This window comes from Octopus bimaculoides, unplaced genomic scaffold (genome assembly GCF_046866305.1).
Source record: "Octopus bimaculoides isolate indiv1 unplaced genomic scaffold, ASM4686630v1 contig313, whole genome shotgun sequence".
NCBI lineage: Eukaryota > Metazoa > Mollusca > Cephalopoda > Octopoda > Octopodidae > Octopus > Octopus bimaculoides.
In genome coordinates, this window is record NW_028315562.1 from 1 (window position 1) to 18,000 (window position 18,000).

At 35.6% G+C, this 18,000-nt stretch overlaps 1 protein-coding gene across 1 annotated transcript; it reads right to left on the bottom strand.

Annotated features, from left to right (window-relative positions):
- Positions 1-3: 3 nt before the first annotated feature.
- On the bottom strand, positions 4-17,723 carry LOC149128954 (uncharacterized; the record flags this gene model as incomplete). The annotated part of the gene is made up of 8 exons (XM_089346889.1): positions 17,572-17,723; positions 14,822-14,913; positions 12,718-12,901; positions 6,162-6,244; positions 5,043-5,095; positions 3,089-3,246; positions 850-961; positions 4-112 (listed from the first exon to the last, which is right to left on the bottom strand). Coding segments are annotated over exons 1-8 (927 nt in total), but the record flags the coding sequence as incomplete, so codon positions are not given.
- Between the last annotated feature and the right edge of the window lie 277 nt (positions 17,724-18,000).

Here is an 18,000-nt window from a genome sequence, read left to right on the forward strand (position 1 = left end):
GTAACACGGTGAAATGTCTGGTTCTTGACAGATACCAGTAAATGGTGAACACTTTAGTGATGTCTTAGTTTGGCTTGATGCCATTTCTAGATGTGTCAACCTTCTGGAAGAACTGGAAAAATAAATGTAAAACATTGTCAGAAGTGTTTATTCATTCTCTTCTCATCAATCTCAGAGGAATGAAGAGACCATCGATCTAGTTTGGATTTGAACTCATAAACTAGTAAAAGAAGGGTAAACAGTGTAATGCGTTTTTGTGAGACATCTATTATTTATTCCAGATCCCTATCCTCAAACTAAATATAAAATGAATTTTCCATCTGGACAGGCTTATGTTTTGTTTAATATTACTTTGAAATGTTGGCACAAGACCAGCAATTTTGGAGGAGGAGGTAAGTCTATTGCATCAACCCCAATGCTCAAATGATGCATATTTTATCGATTCCTAAGGATGAAAAGTAAAGTGGACCTTGACGAAATTTTGATACCAGAACATAAAAACAGACAAAGTGCTACTAAACCTTTCGCCCGGCGAGTTAACGATTCTGCCAGTTCTTTGACTTCAATCTTTGTCTAATATTGGCAACAAATAAAAACTTGGAAGTTAGAGCAAAGCACAATTCTGTTACATAATATATAAAACACTTACAAAGCACATAATATATAAAGCAAATATATAAAACACTATATAAAACGTAAAATTATTGTGACAAGTGATTGCAACCGAAGGACGTTAATCTCGTCATCTTAATCTCTCTAGCTGTTTTCTTTACCATGTAACATTCTCTCAAAATAGGATGACACTGAAAGCTTTCGATTCTGAGAAGAAATAAAGCAATAGAAACGAACCAGTATCTTGTTGCTACATTTGCATGACATGGAATCGTCGCATTACTTCCTATTTTCGTCACTGGCCGTTGGAATATATCATTATTTAAGGTTGTGTTTCCGTTACAAATCCCTGGAAAAGAAGCAAAACATGTATATGATAAAAGTCAGTAGTAGCAGCAGCAGCAACAGTAGTAGTAGTAGTAATAGTAGTTGTTGTAAATAAATAGTTTGGACGTGCTGGCTGAGTTGGGGGCAATGCTTCATGAATCATTATCAGTATATCTGGAGAGATTATACTCTTGTGCTAACAGGAATTTGCTCATTATGTTAGAAAGGACATTTTCTAATTATTAAATACGCTCCTTGAGGCAAGCCAGGCATGACCTCAACAATGAACTATAAATCAATTCCCTCGAAAATGGCTCACCATCAACCGTCTATGATATTTCAGGAAAGAAATATTTACTTCCTTAGTGAGAAAATTACAAAGCATGGATATGTAAGGCAGTGACATAGAGGCAGTCATTAAGAAAGATGGACTCTGATTGAAGAAGGATGAGCTGACATGTTGTGGGGTGCCATATCTTGTCCGAAATAAACTCTACATCTTCAAAGTCCTCTTGAATACTTGATATGACAGGTTATCGCAAATAGTTCGAGAACCAGGGACCGGTCACAGTATTATAATAAAAGAATGGTTCACTTAATCCATTCCACAACATGCCACACCATGCCACACCATCATGTAACTCCTGTAAATCCCAGCCAAAGCACCGATCTTATTCCGGTGGACTGAATCATCCATTATAGAAGCAGTGACAAGGTGTCAGCCGGAAGTCGCCCCTCGTCCTCTGTGTATTAGTGAACGCAGTTGACTGCTGAGGCAAAATTGGGAATAACGCACACCTATACACACATACATATGTGCACGTACAATCATACGCATTATATACATGTATGTATGTAGGCAGGTATGTAGGTACGTACGTATATATACATATATATATATATATATATATATATATATGTATGTATGTATGTACCACCACACATACCAATATACGAGCAGCTGCATTCACTGTTTAACTCAATACACATTTGTTGAAAAGTAAACATGACTACATCGCATAAAGTGAATTTACGCCATGAGAAACTATTTACAGCATTAAATAATTTTCCTGTTTGAGTTAAAGAAATCGACTGAATTTTGTAATGTTTTAGTCAAGCTGAGCTTGTATTTGTCAATTCTTCTCTACAGAATAATTAAAAAATGTTTTGGCCTTTGGGTAATTTGCATAATTCAAACGAAACGAAAATGCACAAACACAGACAGCCGAGCGTGACACATAGCAGGAATTTGAACGAAGAAATGTTCAAAAAAAGAAAAATTGTTGATTTATTGAAATTATTCTGGTTTCGAGAGTAGGTAAAGAAACAGATGTGTGTGTGTGTGTGTGCCCTCAATGGTATTAGCAATTGATGATGTTGACGATGACGACAACGACAAAGATGATGGCAATAGTGAAGATGAAACTAATTATGATCAAAAACTGGCAATGCTGACAGCAACAACAGTTTCCTGGTGATTGCAGAAGGGAATCATGAGAGGAACGCGAGAGAAACAGTGACAAGTATGGAAAGAACAACAGCGGCAGCTTTGGTTGCAACAACACTCCATCGAGGGTACGGAAAATAGCCTGAACAAGGAAGAAGATAACAACTAGGACAACAACAATACAGATCACAAGAGAGCTACCGCTATCTCTGACAATAACAGCAACGCGTAGTAGTAAAAGTGATTGTGTTAGCAAATTGTTGTTGGCACTCCATCGCTTACGACGTCGAGGGTTCCAGTTGATCCAATCAGCGGAACAGCCTGCTCATGAAATTAACGTGCAAGTGGCTGAGCACTCCACAGACACGTGTACCCTTAACGTAGTTCTCGGGGATATTCAGCGTGACACAGTGTGACAAGGCTGACCCTTTGAATTACAGGCACAACAGAAACAGGAAGAAAGAGTGAGAGAAAGTTGTGGTGAAAGAGTACAGCAGGGTTCGCCACCTTCCCCTGCCGGAGCCTCGTGGGGCTTTTAGGTGTTTTTCGCTCAATAAACACTCACAATGACCGGTCTGGGAATCGAAACCGCGATCCTATGACCGCGAGTCCGCTGCCCTAACCACTGGGCCATTGTGTCTCCTGTGTTAGCAAATATATTAAGGTAATTGTGATAGAAAAAATAACAAAATTAATACCTACTTCCATCAATTAATTCTACGTTATGTTGCTGAATTTCCAAGTCACGCAACGTCTGTGATGTGCTGATAATATTGTATACGTTATGCCACAGTTCATCTCTAGTAATATTACTGAACACGTCACTGTATATAGTAAATACCTTTTTAGTTTCCTCTGAACTGAAATAAAAATAAATAAATACATATAATATATATTTCTATCTATCTGTCTATATATATGCATATATACATATATATATATATATACATATATGCATATATATATATATATATATACACATATATGCATATATATATATATATATACACATATATGCATATATATATATATATACACATATATGCATATATATATATATATATACACATATATGCATATATATATATATATACACACATATATGCATATATATATATATATACACATATATGCATATATATATATATACACATATATGCATATATATATATATATATACACATATATGCATATATATATATATATACACATATATGCATATATATATATATATACACATATATGCATATATATATATATATACACATATATGCATATATATATATATATATACACACATATATGCATATATATATATATATACACATATATGCATATATATATATATATATACACACATATATGCATATATATATATATATACACATATATGCATATATATATATATATATATACACATATATGCATATATATATATATATACACATATATGCATATATATATATATATATACACATATATGCATATATATATATATATATACACATATATGCATATATATATATATATATATACACACATATATGCATATATATATATATATACACACATATATGCATATATATATATATATATATACACACATATATGCATATATATATATATATACACACATATATGCATATATATATATATATATATATATATTTATATATACCTGCATATATATATATATATATATATATATATATATATTTATAAAAAGTAAAAAGTTAAAGAGTCAAAAGGAAGAGTAAGTACGATTTGGCAGCGTTTTAATCGCCAGAAATGTTTCGATACATACAGATCCTCTTATATACAGGATTTAAAGTTTAAATTAAATTATTCAATGATTTACCTGTATAATGAAATGTAGGAAGATAGTTAAATTTCGAATTTTATAGATTAGTAGAAATTACTTATAGGAACTAAAGGTATGTTTTTGCCAATGTTTGTAACCATAAACGCATTCTTTAAACGTGTTTACAAGAGAACAGGTTGAGATAGAGTTCTTCGTTACAAAGCGAAAAAGATTTATCTTTATCATATGGAAAGGACCTAGATAGAATATTCCATTCCAAATCAAATTGTTTATGTTCCTTCAGAGACCAAATCAGTTTACTAAGCCCAGTATTGTTGCTTTTATTGATATGTCTGGTATTTAAAAAGAAATAACTTGCCAGCGTTCCCTTCATCATATACGCAGTCATCACATTCGCTTAAAATGGCTTATTGATATGTTTTGTTTCTCATTTTTCCCTGACAAGAAGGTCGCATTGTTTTACATCATTTTATTCCTTCTGGAATAATACCAATGTTTTCTTCGAAACATATGTCGGAAGTATAAAGATTTGAATAACACGTGCGTTTAACCCCATTTCTTTATTTTCCTATCTATATACATATATGTGTGTGCATAGATTTAGAGAGAGGGGGAGAGATAGAAATTTCCCTCAGTATGTCTATACGTGTATGTGATTGCCTTTTGTATGCTAAAACGCTTTAACATTTCACTGACAGTATAAATCGTGTATATTGTGGGTCACAAATACAGCATTGTTAGGCATTTTAATATTTAATACATACGATGAAAATAACACTAGATTGTTTGGAGCAAAAATAAATTTGAATAAAAGTGATAAAAGTTTTTGCTTACCCACAATATTCAACACTGAATGTTCCCGTCAAGGTTGATAACTCGTGCTCAATCTGCAATAGTCGGTTATATATATATATATATATATATATATGATACGTTTCTGTATTTGTTTTGTAAGATTTTTGCTGTGACATTGTTATACATAGGGACAGTCATTTGTTGCCAATTAAACGCACGCACTATTTATTTGGCCTTCACTTGAGCTTTCTTCATATTATTTCTAGTTTATACGTTTGTCAAACCTCTTTCGTCACACATTCTGTAACCTCTTCAGTAACTCTTTGTTCCATGTGTCTCCTCCTTTCTCGCTTGTTACATTTTACCCGTCTATTTTATGTATCTCTATCTGTCCATGTGTTTACGTCTGTGTGTGTGAGAGATGATATTGCCACTGGATGACAACTGGCATATCTTTTGGGAGACTTTTCGGTATGGCGCGGCTGTGTGGTATGAACCTTGCTTCCCTATCACATGGATTTCAGCTCAGTCCCACTGCGTAACAACTTGGGCAAGTGTCTTCTACTATAGCCCCTGGATGACCAAAGCCTTATGACGGGATGTGGTAGAGAAGCTGGAATGAAGCCTATCTTATGTATATGTGTGTGTTTGTGTTTTTCTCCCACCAGTGCTGGTGCGTTTCAGCAGTTCGGTCAAAGATCGATGGAATAATTACCATGCTTAAAAAGAAATTAAGATTCATTCAACTCGAAAATTCTTCAAGGCCATGCCCCAGCATAGCCGCAGTCTAATGACTGAAACAAGTAAAAGATAAAAGTTAAGATGAATCTACAGATTAAAATAGTTAAAATCCCTGATCTGTAGAACATAAAGTTATCCTAAATGTATATAGATTTTCTAGCTTCTAGAATATTTTCTATGTTTGTCTTCCTCGTGGAAAGGAAATAATATTTTGGAAAGCTGATCTGGTGAATTTTCAAATGGTACTGTCGTCTTTGAATAAAATCGATAATACTATCTACTAAAGGTACTGAGTCCATTATTTATTTGATGTTTGGAATTTGTTCTATAAATCATGCGAGTGCGTGTGTGAGTATGCGGAGAGAGAGGAGGAGAAAGAGAGAGAGAGGGACAAAGAGAAGACAGATATCTACTCACAGATATTGACAGGTTTTCATCAGAGATTTTATATTCGTTGGGCTTTTTGAAAGTCAGATGGAATACAAAGGAATTGTTCCTGTCTATAGAAATAAAAGATAATTACAGCGTTTATAAATGAGACACACGTCAGAGATGCACACGAAAACCACATACAGAGATAAAACACACATATACACACAACACACGCATGCACACGCCTTCACATATATAAAGACAATTAAAAATACATACATAGAGAAACATCCACCTATATATATATATATATATATATATATATATATATATATATATATTAATAAATACAGGGTAGCAAAAAAATTTTAGAAATTTTATTTGCCACCAGTGGTCTAGAGGGGGGTAAAAAACAGTCAATAGACTAAGTATTATTCATTTAGAATACAGAGATGCCTGTAATAGGACATCTAACCCGCTAGAAATAGCAGCAAGACTACATACCACAAAAAGTAGGGATAATTTCGAAATGGAATGAAAAATAAAAACTTTTACCAATCTATATTCTGTACCATGGTTTCGAGTCAATTTCAGTAAGATAAAAATTATATAAGGTCGGACTTTCATCGGCAGAATGACCAGACAACATTCGAGATACGAGTCAAATAGCATGGTTCGTATTCGAAAATCTAATTTTCCAAATTTACCGCATGTTTGCGGTTTACCTATTCGGCAGTAAATACACAAATGCCGATTTTCAATCAGAAATTAGCCAAAAAAAAAAAAAAAAAATTTTATCATTATTAATAAATACAGGGTAGCAAAAAAATTTTAGAAATTTTATTTGCCACCAGTGGTCTAGATGGGGTAAAAAAAACAGTCAATAGACTAAGTATTATTCATTTAGAATACAGAGATGCCTGTAATAGGACATCTAACATTCGAGATACGAGTCAAATAGCATGGTTCGTATTCGAATATCTAATTTTCCAAATTTACCAGATTGGTAAAAGTTTTTATTTTTCATTCCATTTCGAAATTATCCCTACTTTTTGTGGTATGTAGTCTTGCTGCTATTTCTAGCGGGTTAGATGTCCTATTACAGGCATCTCTGTATTCTAAATGAATAATACTTAGTCTATTGACTGTTTTTTTACCCCCTCTAGACCACTGGTGGCAAATAAAATTTCTAAAATTTTTTTGCTACCCTGTATTTATTAATAATGATAAAAAATTTTTTTGGCTAATTTCTGATTGAAAATCGGCATTTGTGTATTTACTGCCGAATAGGTAAACCGCAAACACGCGGTAAATTTGGAAAATTAGATATTCGAATATGAACCATGCTATTTGACTCGTATCTCGAATGTTGTCTGGTCATTCTGCCGATGAAAGTCCGACCTTTGTGAGATATATAATTTTTATCTTACTGAAATTGACTCGAAACCATGGTACAGAATATAGATTGGTAAAAGTTTTTATTTTTCATTCCATTTCGAAATTATCCCTACTTTTTGTGGTATGTAGTCTTGCTGCTATTTCTAGCGGGTTAGATGTCCTATTACAGGCATCTCTGTATTCTAAATGAATATATATATATATATATATAAAATTTAAATGAGAGTTTTGACGCTAATATCCATTATTATTGAAGTTTATTTCTATGTCAACATTTCTGTATAAGGCTATATTTAACTGTCAAATTCAAGTTAAATAAATAAATTACCTTACACATCTTCAGGGTAAAAGGTAGCCTTATACAGAAATGTTGACATAGGAATAAACTTCAATAATAATGGATATTAGCGTCAAAACTCTCATTTAAATTTTTGATATATAACCAAGGAGATCGATCCATAAGAAGTCTACTTTAGACCTTTGGGGAGAAATCTCTTGCTATTTTGGTAGCGATTACATGTTTATCTCATCAACACATTGTGGAGATATCATCATATGAACAAATATATATATATATATATATATATAGGAATAGGTCCAATATTACCCCCTCCTTTTCATATATATATATATTGAAAGACAGAATATAGAAAATCGTGGGTGTATAAATAGTTTATTTGTATGATATAAATATGAAATTCTTATAAAACAATACAAATAAATTATAAGTTGTAAAGCCCTAAAAGAAATATTTCGATTCATGCCCCTAGGTGATACGTAATTCTAAGCAATTGGTCATATGCAAAGAATTGGTACCATTTTCAATTATATGGAGCAGAATCTCGTCAGGGCTTTATGAGCTTAGAGAGCAAATGTTAACACATTTCTTGAAAGGATTCAAATTACTTATAAGTTTAAGAAATGATATCCTATATATAATGCTTATGTATCTAACTAGCGAGTTATAGAGATCAGTGAAGGTACAATAAAATAAAATAAAAAACAAATAAGGGTAAAGAAGGAATATAAAAAAGATAAAACATTAAAAAATTCAATAGTAAACAGAATTTGAAGAAAAGTATAAATGTATATAAAATATACATTTCAATAAAAGGAAAGAACAATACTTAAATAAGCAGGGGAAGACTTATAAATAAAATAAATGAAGGATAAATTAGATCGTAAAAAAAATTAAAACAGAAATTTATTAGTCAACCGTTACAGATAAATGATTTCCGTTGGTTTCGTAATAGATACAGTTCAGGAAAACTATAGATGGGTAGCGTTCACATCATTATGTGTTCTCTTTAAAATCAAGGATAGATAAATTTTCATAGCATTCTTCGATGGCCAGAGAACTGAAGAGATGCCGGCGTGGGTTTCCGCCCTGGCATCCGAAACTCGGAGTTTTATCATGGCTACCGAATAATTGTCACATTATTTACAGATAAATTCCTCTATTTACATGTCTCTTTCTTCTTTCTTTCTTTTGGTGTCTTACCTTTTCTATAAAGGCAAGTCTACGAGCAATGGTCTCAGTGACCAGTCCGACGATGAAGAAGATAAACCTTCAGATAATTCAGAACCAGAATCTAGGGTATCTCTTCTTTTCCTTTCTTCTATGTTTATGTATCAGTGTATGAATTCATCTGTCTTTGTATGTGTTATTGTTTTTAAGTTATTCTTGATCAGATATTCCAGCCCATGACCATCCTGTCTTTTTAGATGAGGGGTGCTGAAAAGTTCCTGGCTTTCAGTAAAAGAAAATACGGGAGGACCAGTTAATTATGATTTTATTCAACATATTCCCTTCTCAGATTCACACATTGTGGATCTTCAGTTTTTCTAAGCCCTGTAAAAGAACTCAGACGGTTGGGCTTCCAACCAGGCCTTTGGCAATACCCTTAAAGCCAGGGACTTTTTGGACCCTCTCAAATATCTCTGACTACATTATCCAGTATACCTTTTCTGTATTTAAAATAGTAGAGCATGATTTCAGTAAAATTTGGTGCTACTTCCAGCAGGTTGAGTGGCTGTGTAGAGGCTCCTTTGTTGACCTCTCTATGTGTGAGCTATTTATGTGATCTAATAATTGGTTTCCAGTTCATGCTACTAATCTGTTTTAGTTTCTGTAAAACTTTCCTCTTCATTTTTGCTTCTCTCTGTGCTCCTTAAGTTTCCTCCGCTAAAATCACCTCCCATTATAGCTAGGTGTAATTTGTCCCCAGTGAAATGCAGCAAAGTTGTTGGCCAGTCTGTGTATAGCCAATAAGACTTTCCCAAAATGTAAGTTACTTAAGTTTAAGAGAGAGAGAGAGAGAGAGAGAGAGAGAGCAGCATCTCTGGAAAAGGATACTTTGAATTAAATGTGTACTGAGTGATGCATGTTACATATCCTTGAATTGGTGCAACCATGAGGTTTGCATTCTTTTCCTTTTTAAAGTAAAAGTAAATTCTTTGTGCAAGTAGTTTAATATACACAGCACAAGCTTGTAAATGCTGAGTTCAAAACTGTTTGCTGCACTATCTTTACCCTGTCCTAAGCTGAATCTGTTGTAGTTGTTCTCTGAGAAACTATCATTTTATTCTTTTACTGGTTTCTCTCATTGGATGGTGGCCATGCTGGGGGCATTGCTTTCTATAGTCAAGAAAATTGACTCCAGTATTTATTTTGTCCACTACAGGTGGATGAAAGGTAGACTTGAGCAGTATTTGAATTTAGAATGTAGAGGGATGGACAGAATTCTGGTTTAACACACCCCATATAACCCTTCGTAACCTTTTTGGAATTTTCAGAAATTTTTTGCAAATTTGTCTTCTACACATGGGAATTCATACGATTATGGGAAAAAAAGATTTTTTGGGGTGTGTGTGATTTAAGGGCGATTTAGCTGTTATTTTTAACACAGCTCATCACCGCCTGATACTTTCCTCATTTCATTGTCATTCTGACCTGTATTGATATTTTTCAATATTTTCTCCTGATAAACATTTTTCATAGAATGATGATGCACCCAAGAGTGGTCCATCGCTGGGTTTTAATAAAAAAAATTTGCACTGTCCATATTTTAAACTCTTAATTTAAAAAAAATTCGAAAAAGTACAACTTTTAGGATTTATTGAGGGGTGGAGGGGTTTAAAAATTTAAACCCCCCCCCCATAATCATAAGATTTGCAAAAATTTTCTGAGAATTCCAAACAAATAAAAAAGTTATAAGGGGTTATATGGGGTACTTAAACCAGAATTCCACCGAGGGACCCCCAGGTATTTCAATTCTGCCATCTACCAGGTATATTTTTAAATATATATTCTAGTTCACACACACACACCATTAAGATCATATATTGGAGGGGCATGATAGTTTCCCCACTAGGTTAGCAATTGAGGATACACTTTTCATCCAGGAATTTCATAAGTCATAAAATAATGACATTTGTCTACACAAGAGGTAGACAGCAAAATTAAAACCATTGAGAAAAATCACACATCATGGAACATGTTGGCCAGTTGGAGTAGTTTGTGAAAGCTCCGATGATAAATAGGGCTTGGTGAAATAATAGTCATTGTTAGGAAGCTGGACAATTTGTCTTCAGCGGACTTGTGGTTGAGAAGTCAGGAACTATATAGCAGTAAACAGTAACTACTACATACAGTCAAGGGAGAAGTGGGTGAGAGAAACCACCAACACATCCATCACCTATTAAAAGGGGTGGGTGGAAGTCATTTGTTTATTTGCTTTATGTCCGTTTTTCCATACTACTTCCAATGCCCTTCCTGTCGCCAACACTTACCTATTATTCAATGCGTCTTCCATTGTGTGAAATGGTTGACAGGAGAAGCAACAATGCCACGAGCACCACTCACAGTTCAGTTTTTGTGGAACACAAATATAAAAGTTGTGCTTCTCTCTCTCTGTTTTCCTCTACCAAATTGACTCACAAAGCTTTAGTTGCCTTAGGACTATAATAGAAGACACCTAACATGCTGCACAGTGGTACTGAACCCCAAACCACATGATTGGGAAGCAAACTTATTCTGGTTATTGATAAATTAAAAATACCATTAACATACTAGCACTTCCTGGCACTTGTGCCGGGTGGCATGTGTAAAAACATTCGAGCGAGATAGTTGCAAGTGCCACCGAACTGGCTCCTGTGCAGGTGGCATGTAAAATGCACCATTTTGAGCGTTGCCGTTGCCAGTACCGCCTGACTGGCCTTCGTGCCGGTGGCACGTAAAAGTACCCACTACACTCTCTGAGTGGTTGGCGTTAGGAAGGGCATCCAGCTGTAGAAACTCTGCCAAATCAGATTGGAGCCTGGTGTAGCCATCTGGTTTCACCAGTCGTCAGTCAAATCGTCCAACCCATGCTAGCATGGAAAGCGGACGTTAAACGATGATGATGATGATATATATATATATAGGGGCAGTGCTATTTATATTTTTGGAAAATGGTGTTGGATAGCATGGCCCGTTGTTTTAGCTTTTGACCTAGTGTTATATGTGTTCGTGTGTGGTATAGGTTGTCTTAATGCGGGTTCTCTCGGGGTTCTAGCATAGTGTATGTATGGTCTGTTGTGATTCTGATGGTTGGTGTGTCGTTGCGATGTGATTTGAGATATGTGTTGCTTGAGCCTAGTATTAGGGATTATTTTATTTGTTGGGGGAAGCCACTCGCAGCGAGGACTTGGTTGTAATATGGTGCGTGGTTATTGAATATTACCTCAGCGGTAGAGAGGTCAGATATGCGGATCGAGATACCTTTGACTATGTTATCAAAGATGGATTTGTGGTGATTGGAATGAATGTTTAAGTATTTAAGGTATTGTATAGGTTTGTGATAAGGGGAGTATTGGGAGGTTTCTAAGTTTAGAGTTACATCTAAAAAGTTAGTAGATTTGTGGGAATTTTCAAAATAGACAGGATTAGGATAGAGAAAACTGTGTAGATCTTTTCTAGCTCGTTCTAAAGAGGATTTGTTTATGCTCTTGGTAACTAGCAAGGCATCATCTCTGTAGAGGTGGTATCTCTCCCCCCTCATATACATATTTAAATATGCGTGTGCATGTGCATACACACATATATACACACATGCACACAATAAAATAGCTTCCTATATATAAACAATTAATCAATGTTCTTATTAACTATTAAGGTGTAATAAATCAGATGTAGTTATATTAGATAATAAATAACACTTACCAATGAAGGCATTCTTGTTACATAAGTTTCTGATGCAACAACCAGTACAGGAAATGCCATCAGTCCATTTAATGCATGTATGACTATTGTTTCTCATGGCTTCCACACATTTTCTGTATGTGCTGCAGGACCTTTCAAACTTCATTGTAACACCGTTCATTGATAAAGCCATCCGACAAACTGGCTGTAAGAATCGATATAAAAGTCATTTACATTTACTACAACTACGACATTCACTAGTACGACTACTGCTAACTACAGCAACAACTACAACTGGGATGTTTACAACGCGAGAGAGTTTAATCATTGCTACTAAAAAATCTCAAAACAGCAAATGAGACCGAAAATAATTTGCGAGAGTGTTGTAAGATAACAACATAAGTGATCCCTTATTAAGTTTATTGATATTTACCTTTTATAAATAACATTTCATGAATGCTTCCTGAATGCCAACGCGTTCGGATCACATGTAATGTAAATATGGCCATCGAATCACTAGCCGTATTAAAATCAGTTGGCACTCCGTCGCTTACGACGTCGAGGGTTCCAGTTGATCCGATCAACGGAACAGCCTGCTCGTGAAATTAACGTGCAAGTGGCTGAGCACTCCACAGACACGTGTACCCTTAACGTAGTTCTCGGGGATATTCAGCGTGACACAGTGTGACAAGGCTGACTCTTTGAATTACAGGCACCACAGAAACAGGAAGTAAGAGTGAGAGAAAGTTGTGGTGAAAGAGTACAGCAGGGTTCGCCACCTTCCCCTGCCGGAGCCTTGTGGAGCTTTAGGTGTTTTCGCTCAATAAACACACACAGCGCCCGGTCTGGGAATCTGGGAATCGAAACCGCAATCCTATGACCACGAATCCACCGCCCTAACCACTGGGCCATTGCGCCTCCACAGTATTAAAATCACAACACTGTCATTCACCATCAAACTTAAAATCGGTCAAATAATCCTTTCTATCATAGACACATGGTCTGAAATTTTTGGGGAGGGGACAAGTCGATTACATCAATCTCAGTGGTTTACTTGTACTTTATTTATCGACCTCTAAAGGATGAAAGCCAAAGTTGACCTCGGCGTAATTTGAACTCAGAACGCAGCATCTGGCGAAATACCGCTAAGCATTTCGTCCAGCATTCTACCGATTCTACCAGCTCGCCACCTTAAATTCGTCAAATAATCCCAATAAAACAGAAAGTATCCTTTTCTACTCTAGGCACAAGGCCCGAAATTTGGGGGGGGGGGGCAGTCGATTAGATCGATCCCAGTGCGTAACTGGTACTTAATTTATCGACCCCGCAAAGTCGACCTCGGCGGAATTTGTCCAATAAAACAGAAAGCATCATTCAATCCAAGTTTTTTTCTCAATCGAGGAATGCACAAAGGGATTTTTTCCGCACACAATTTACGAAGAAAATAAAGCGTGCAAAACTCATCAGGAACGGAAACTAATACACCCGCACTGAAAGATGATAATGAAATAAAATTATCAGACTGAACTCCTCAAGGATAGCAAATAAAACAGAAAATGCATTAAATGGACACAAGAGAAATATGCTTCTATTCTGCAAGCATATTTTATAGTCACAAAATGAAAATACAATATACTTCTATATTCAAGAGATGAGGAATTATGTACATTATTTACATTTGACAGATATTTGTCCTCATCTTGTTTGTTGTTAACACAACGTTTCGGCTGATATACACTCCAGCCTTCGTCAGGTGTTTTGGGGAAATTTCGAACCTGGGTTCTCCTAAGGTATTTTTCGATGTTGTTATTGTTATTATTATTATTATTATTATTATTATTATTCAGGTCACTGCCTGGAATCGAACTCGGAATCTTGGGGTTAGTAGCCCGCGCTCTTAACCACCACGCTATATGCCCCAAGAGATGAAGGCTGGAGGGTATATCAGTCGAAACGTTGTGTTAACAACAAACAAGATGAGGACAAATATCCGTCAAATGTAAATAATGTAAATAATTCCTCATTTCTTAAATATAGAAGTATATTGTATTTTCATTTTGTGAATATAAAATACGGTTGTGGATATGTTTAATGAAAAGGAAGAAAGTAACATTTCAGTTTATACCTCTGCTCCTGGACAGTTTGTCACTTCTGAATCATTGCACTTCATCCCTGAACATGTTTGACACTGTAAATTCCTTTGAAATAACGAGTAATCTAGAGAACATAAATAATTATCCATATTTAGGAACCAAATAGTGTCATGCATAGCAATAACAAGAAATACTTTGTGATGTCAAGCAAATGTATACGTGTTAAGTGTTGGAATCAATACATGTCAGACATATAACCCATAGTATTAACAAAGACTATAAACATGTCCTTATTTATTAGCAAAGACTATTAACATTTTCATAATATATGAACTATAAACATGTGAACAATAAACATGGTCATAATATATGGACTGAGCCAAACAATATTTGAATAAAAATTAGAAAAGATTAGCAATAGTAAGTTGCTCTATTGAATATATAAGTTCATGTATGTATGTCATTATTCAGTCTTATTTCAAGATTTCTTGCCAATAGAGACAGAACCAGTTTCTAATCTAGATCCAAGGCTCCTTCATTAGAATTTCAACATCAACAGGGTACTTTTATATGTATGTATGTATGTGAAGGCACATGGCTCAGGGGTTAGAGCGTCGAGCTTACGATCGTGAGGTTGTGAGATCGAAACTGGGACAGGGCTGCGTGTTGTGTTCTTGAGCAAGACACTTTATTTCACGTTGCTCCAGTTCACTCAGCTGTAGAAAAGAGTTGCGACATTACTGGTGCCAAGCTGTATCAACTCCTTTGCCTTTCCCTTGGATAACACTGGTGGCGTGGAGAGGGGAGGCCGGTATGCATGGCTGACTGCTGGTCTTCCATAAACAACCTTGCTAGGACTTGTGCCTGGGAGGGTAACACCTACACATTACCTCTCCCTGCCCCTTTACCCCGACATTTACACTTTACACACATTTCACATACTAACTCGCAGTTTCTACATACACACACATCTCACCTCGGTCATCCCAGTTACTCTCTTCACACTTTATCACACACACACACACCTCTTTCCCATAGCGTCTTCTGACTTTTACACATACATACAAACACAAACACACTGTTACAGGGACTCAGAGATATTCATGTCTGAGACACACACACACACACACACACAACTGCCCTCACACGTGCACTTGCTTAAGCATTGCTTTGGTTTCTACCTCCAAATCATTCAAGTCTCTCTCCTCCTTTTACCTTTCATTACTGTTTGGCCCCTACTAACTGCAACCAATTCACTCCCTAATATATAGCCAAGCTAACACTCTTCTGCCGTCTCTCCCTAATTGTGCTCACCCTTTTTCCTATAGAAACCACTTTTGCTCTTCTCTCATTCTTCCGACAGCCATTTTCTTACCCTCTCTTCACAAATGTGTAACAATACCTTATTTGTACCGTCTACATTATTTGATCTTCATGAAGTGTCCCATCTTGTCAGATTTTTTATATTCCTGTTTTTTTTGTGTTTTTTTGTCTCTTGGAATTTTTCTCGTTTCGATATTTGATCTTCTCAAATAATTTTCTTCTCGCATTCGAATTTTAGCTTCTAGTTTCTGCTGAATCTCTTCATGTCACGTCTTACAGCCTTCACAGTGTTCACAGAGCATTGAGCAGCAAGCACGATGTTAGCATTTTGATAACCGGTACGAATCATAATGACACATGTGACTGTTTTCCAATATTCAAATGGAGCCCAATCCTCGATGTCAGCTAACTTTTTCTCAGCTACTTTATGTTCATGCACTCCAACGCCATTGACTATTCACCAATACATTAAGCTTTTCCTGAAAAATGGGATATAAAAATCTTCATATTTAACCCAAACACTCTGTACACATCCCTCCATCTAGCCATCCAATATGTTCATTATTCTTGTGAGGGTCATGAAGACAGAATCCTGAAGTACCTCCTGCATAGGGTCCTATCAGAAGCAATTGTCAATACACTTTCTGGTTGGATTCTCGAATGGAACTGACCGAAACTATCGATATTATCTTGCCAACTTGTTCTTGGTCTACTCTTAGATTTTCTGCCGGTTGGGGAGACGCCGAAAATATCCGAAGTACGCACCCTATCGAGTAACGTTATTCTAGAGATTCTTCGGAGGAAAGCGCATTTCGACCTTTGTTATTTGTGATCGTACTCTTTCTGTCGTTAGCCAACATTCATGTTGGTAGGTGAGGGCTGGCTTTCTTACCAAGCTGTCCTCTTCTGAGGATCGAATGCTAAAGCATTTGTTGTCTCTCGGGAAGGTCATTATGCCAATAATAATCGCACGCACTGGTTCTATTTCACTTCTTTATTATTCGTCAATTTGTTAACCAATTATTCTCGCAGCCAGTTATGGCTATTAGAGACATTTTGTTGCCATTCATGACCTCTTCAATATTTGTCTTATTTTTTGGATTCTGTGCTTATGTAGTCGTACGGATGTGAGTGAGAATGTACGTAAGAGAGGGGGAGTTAGAAAGAGGGTGTGCCCCTATACATGTGTGTGTATGTGAACGCCCATTCATGCCTGCGCGCGCTGTTCGCTGTTGTATGTGCGTGTGTGTGTGTGGATGAAAGTTTGTGTGATACAGTTTAGTGCACTAGAGAGAACGTGTGGATGTGAAGCGTATGGATGGCAAAATGTTTATTTCTTTATATTTGTATCTGTTGGTCCGGTTTCGTAAGACATTATATTGCGAGCTGCAGAGAATGACCGAAGTTTTCTTTGTGTTAATAATAAAAGAACAACAGAAACAAGGAGGATTTTACTTACTTGTACATTGCGAATAATTCAGTATAGGAATTCTTTTGCCTAAATCTGTCTGACACTGGCCCGTGACAGTCAGAGTTCTGTTATAGTTATTTTTCGTATAATTCACTAGGGCTGGCAGGTGACATCCGCACATCATATCTTTATTGCGAATGAGCAAACTGTAATAATAAAGAGAACTCTAACTAAATGCGCTTCAGATCAAAAGAGAAACTGCTGTTTGATTTAACAAGAAACAAAGTTTATAAAATTTGAGCTAGCTTATTAAAGTTATGACATTCAGAGTTTTTTTTTTCCAAAAGATGCTAATAACATCAATAAAGTGAAATGGTTTTTAGTGGAAAGTGGAATGAGATTTTAAGTTCCTATTTTCTTTAAGCTAACATTATTGAAAAATAAAGTACCTTTAAGCGAGATTATTAGCCACTTGAA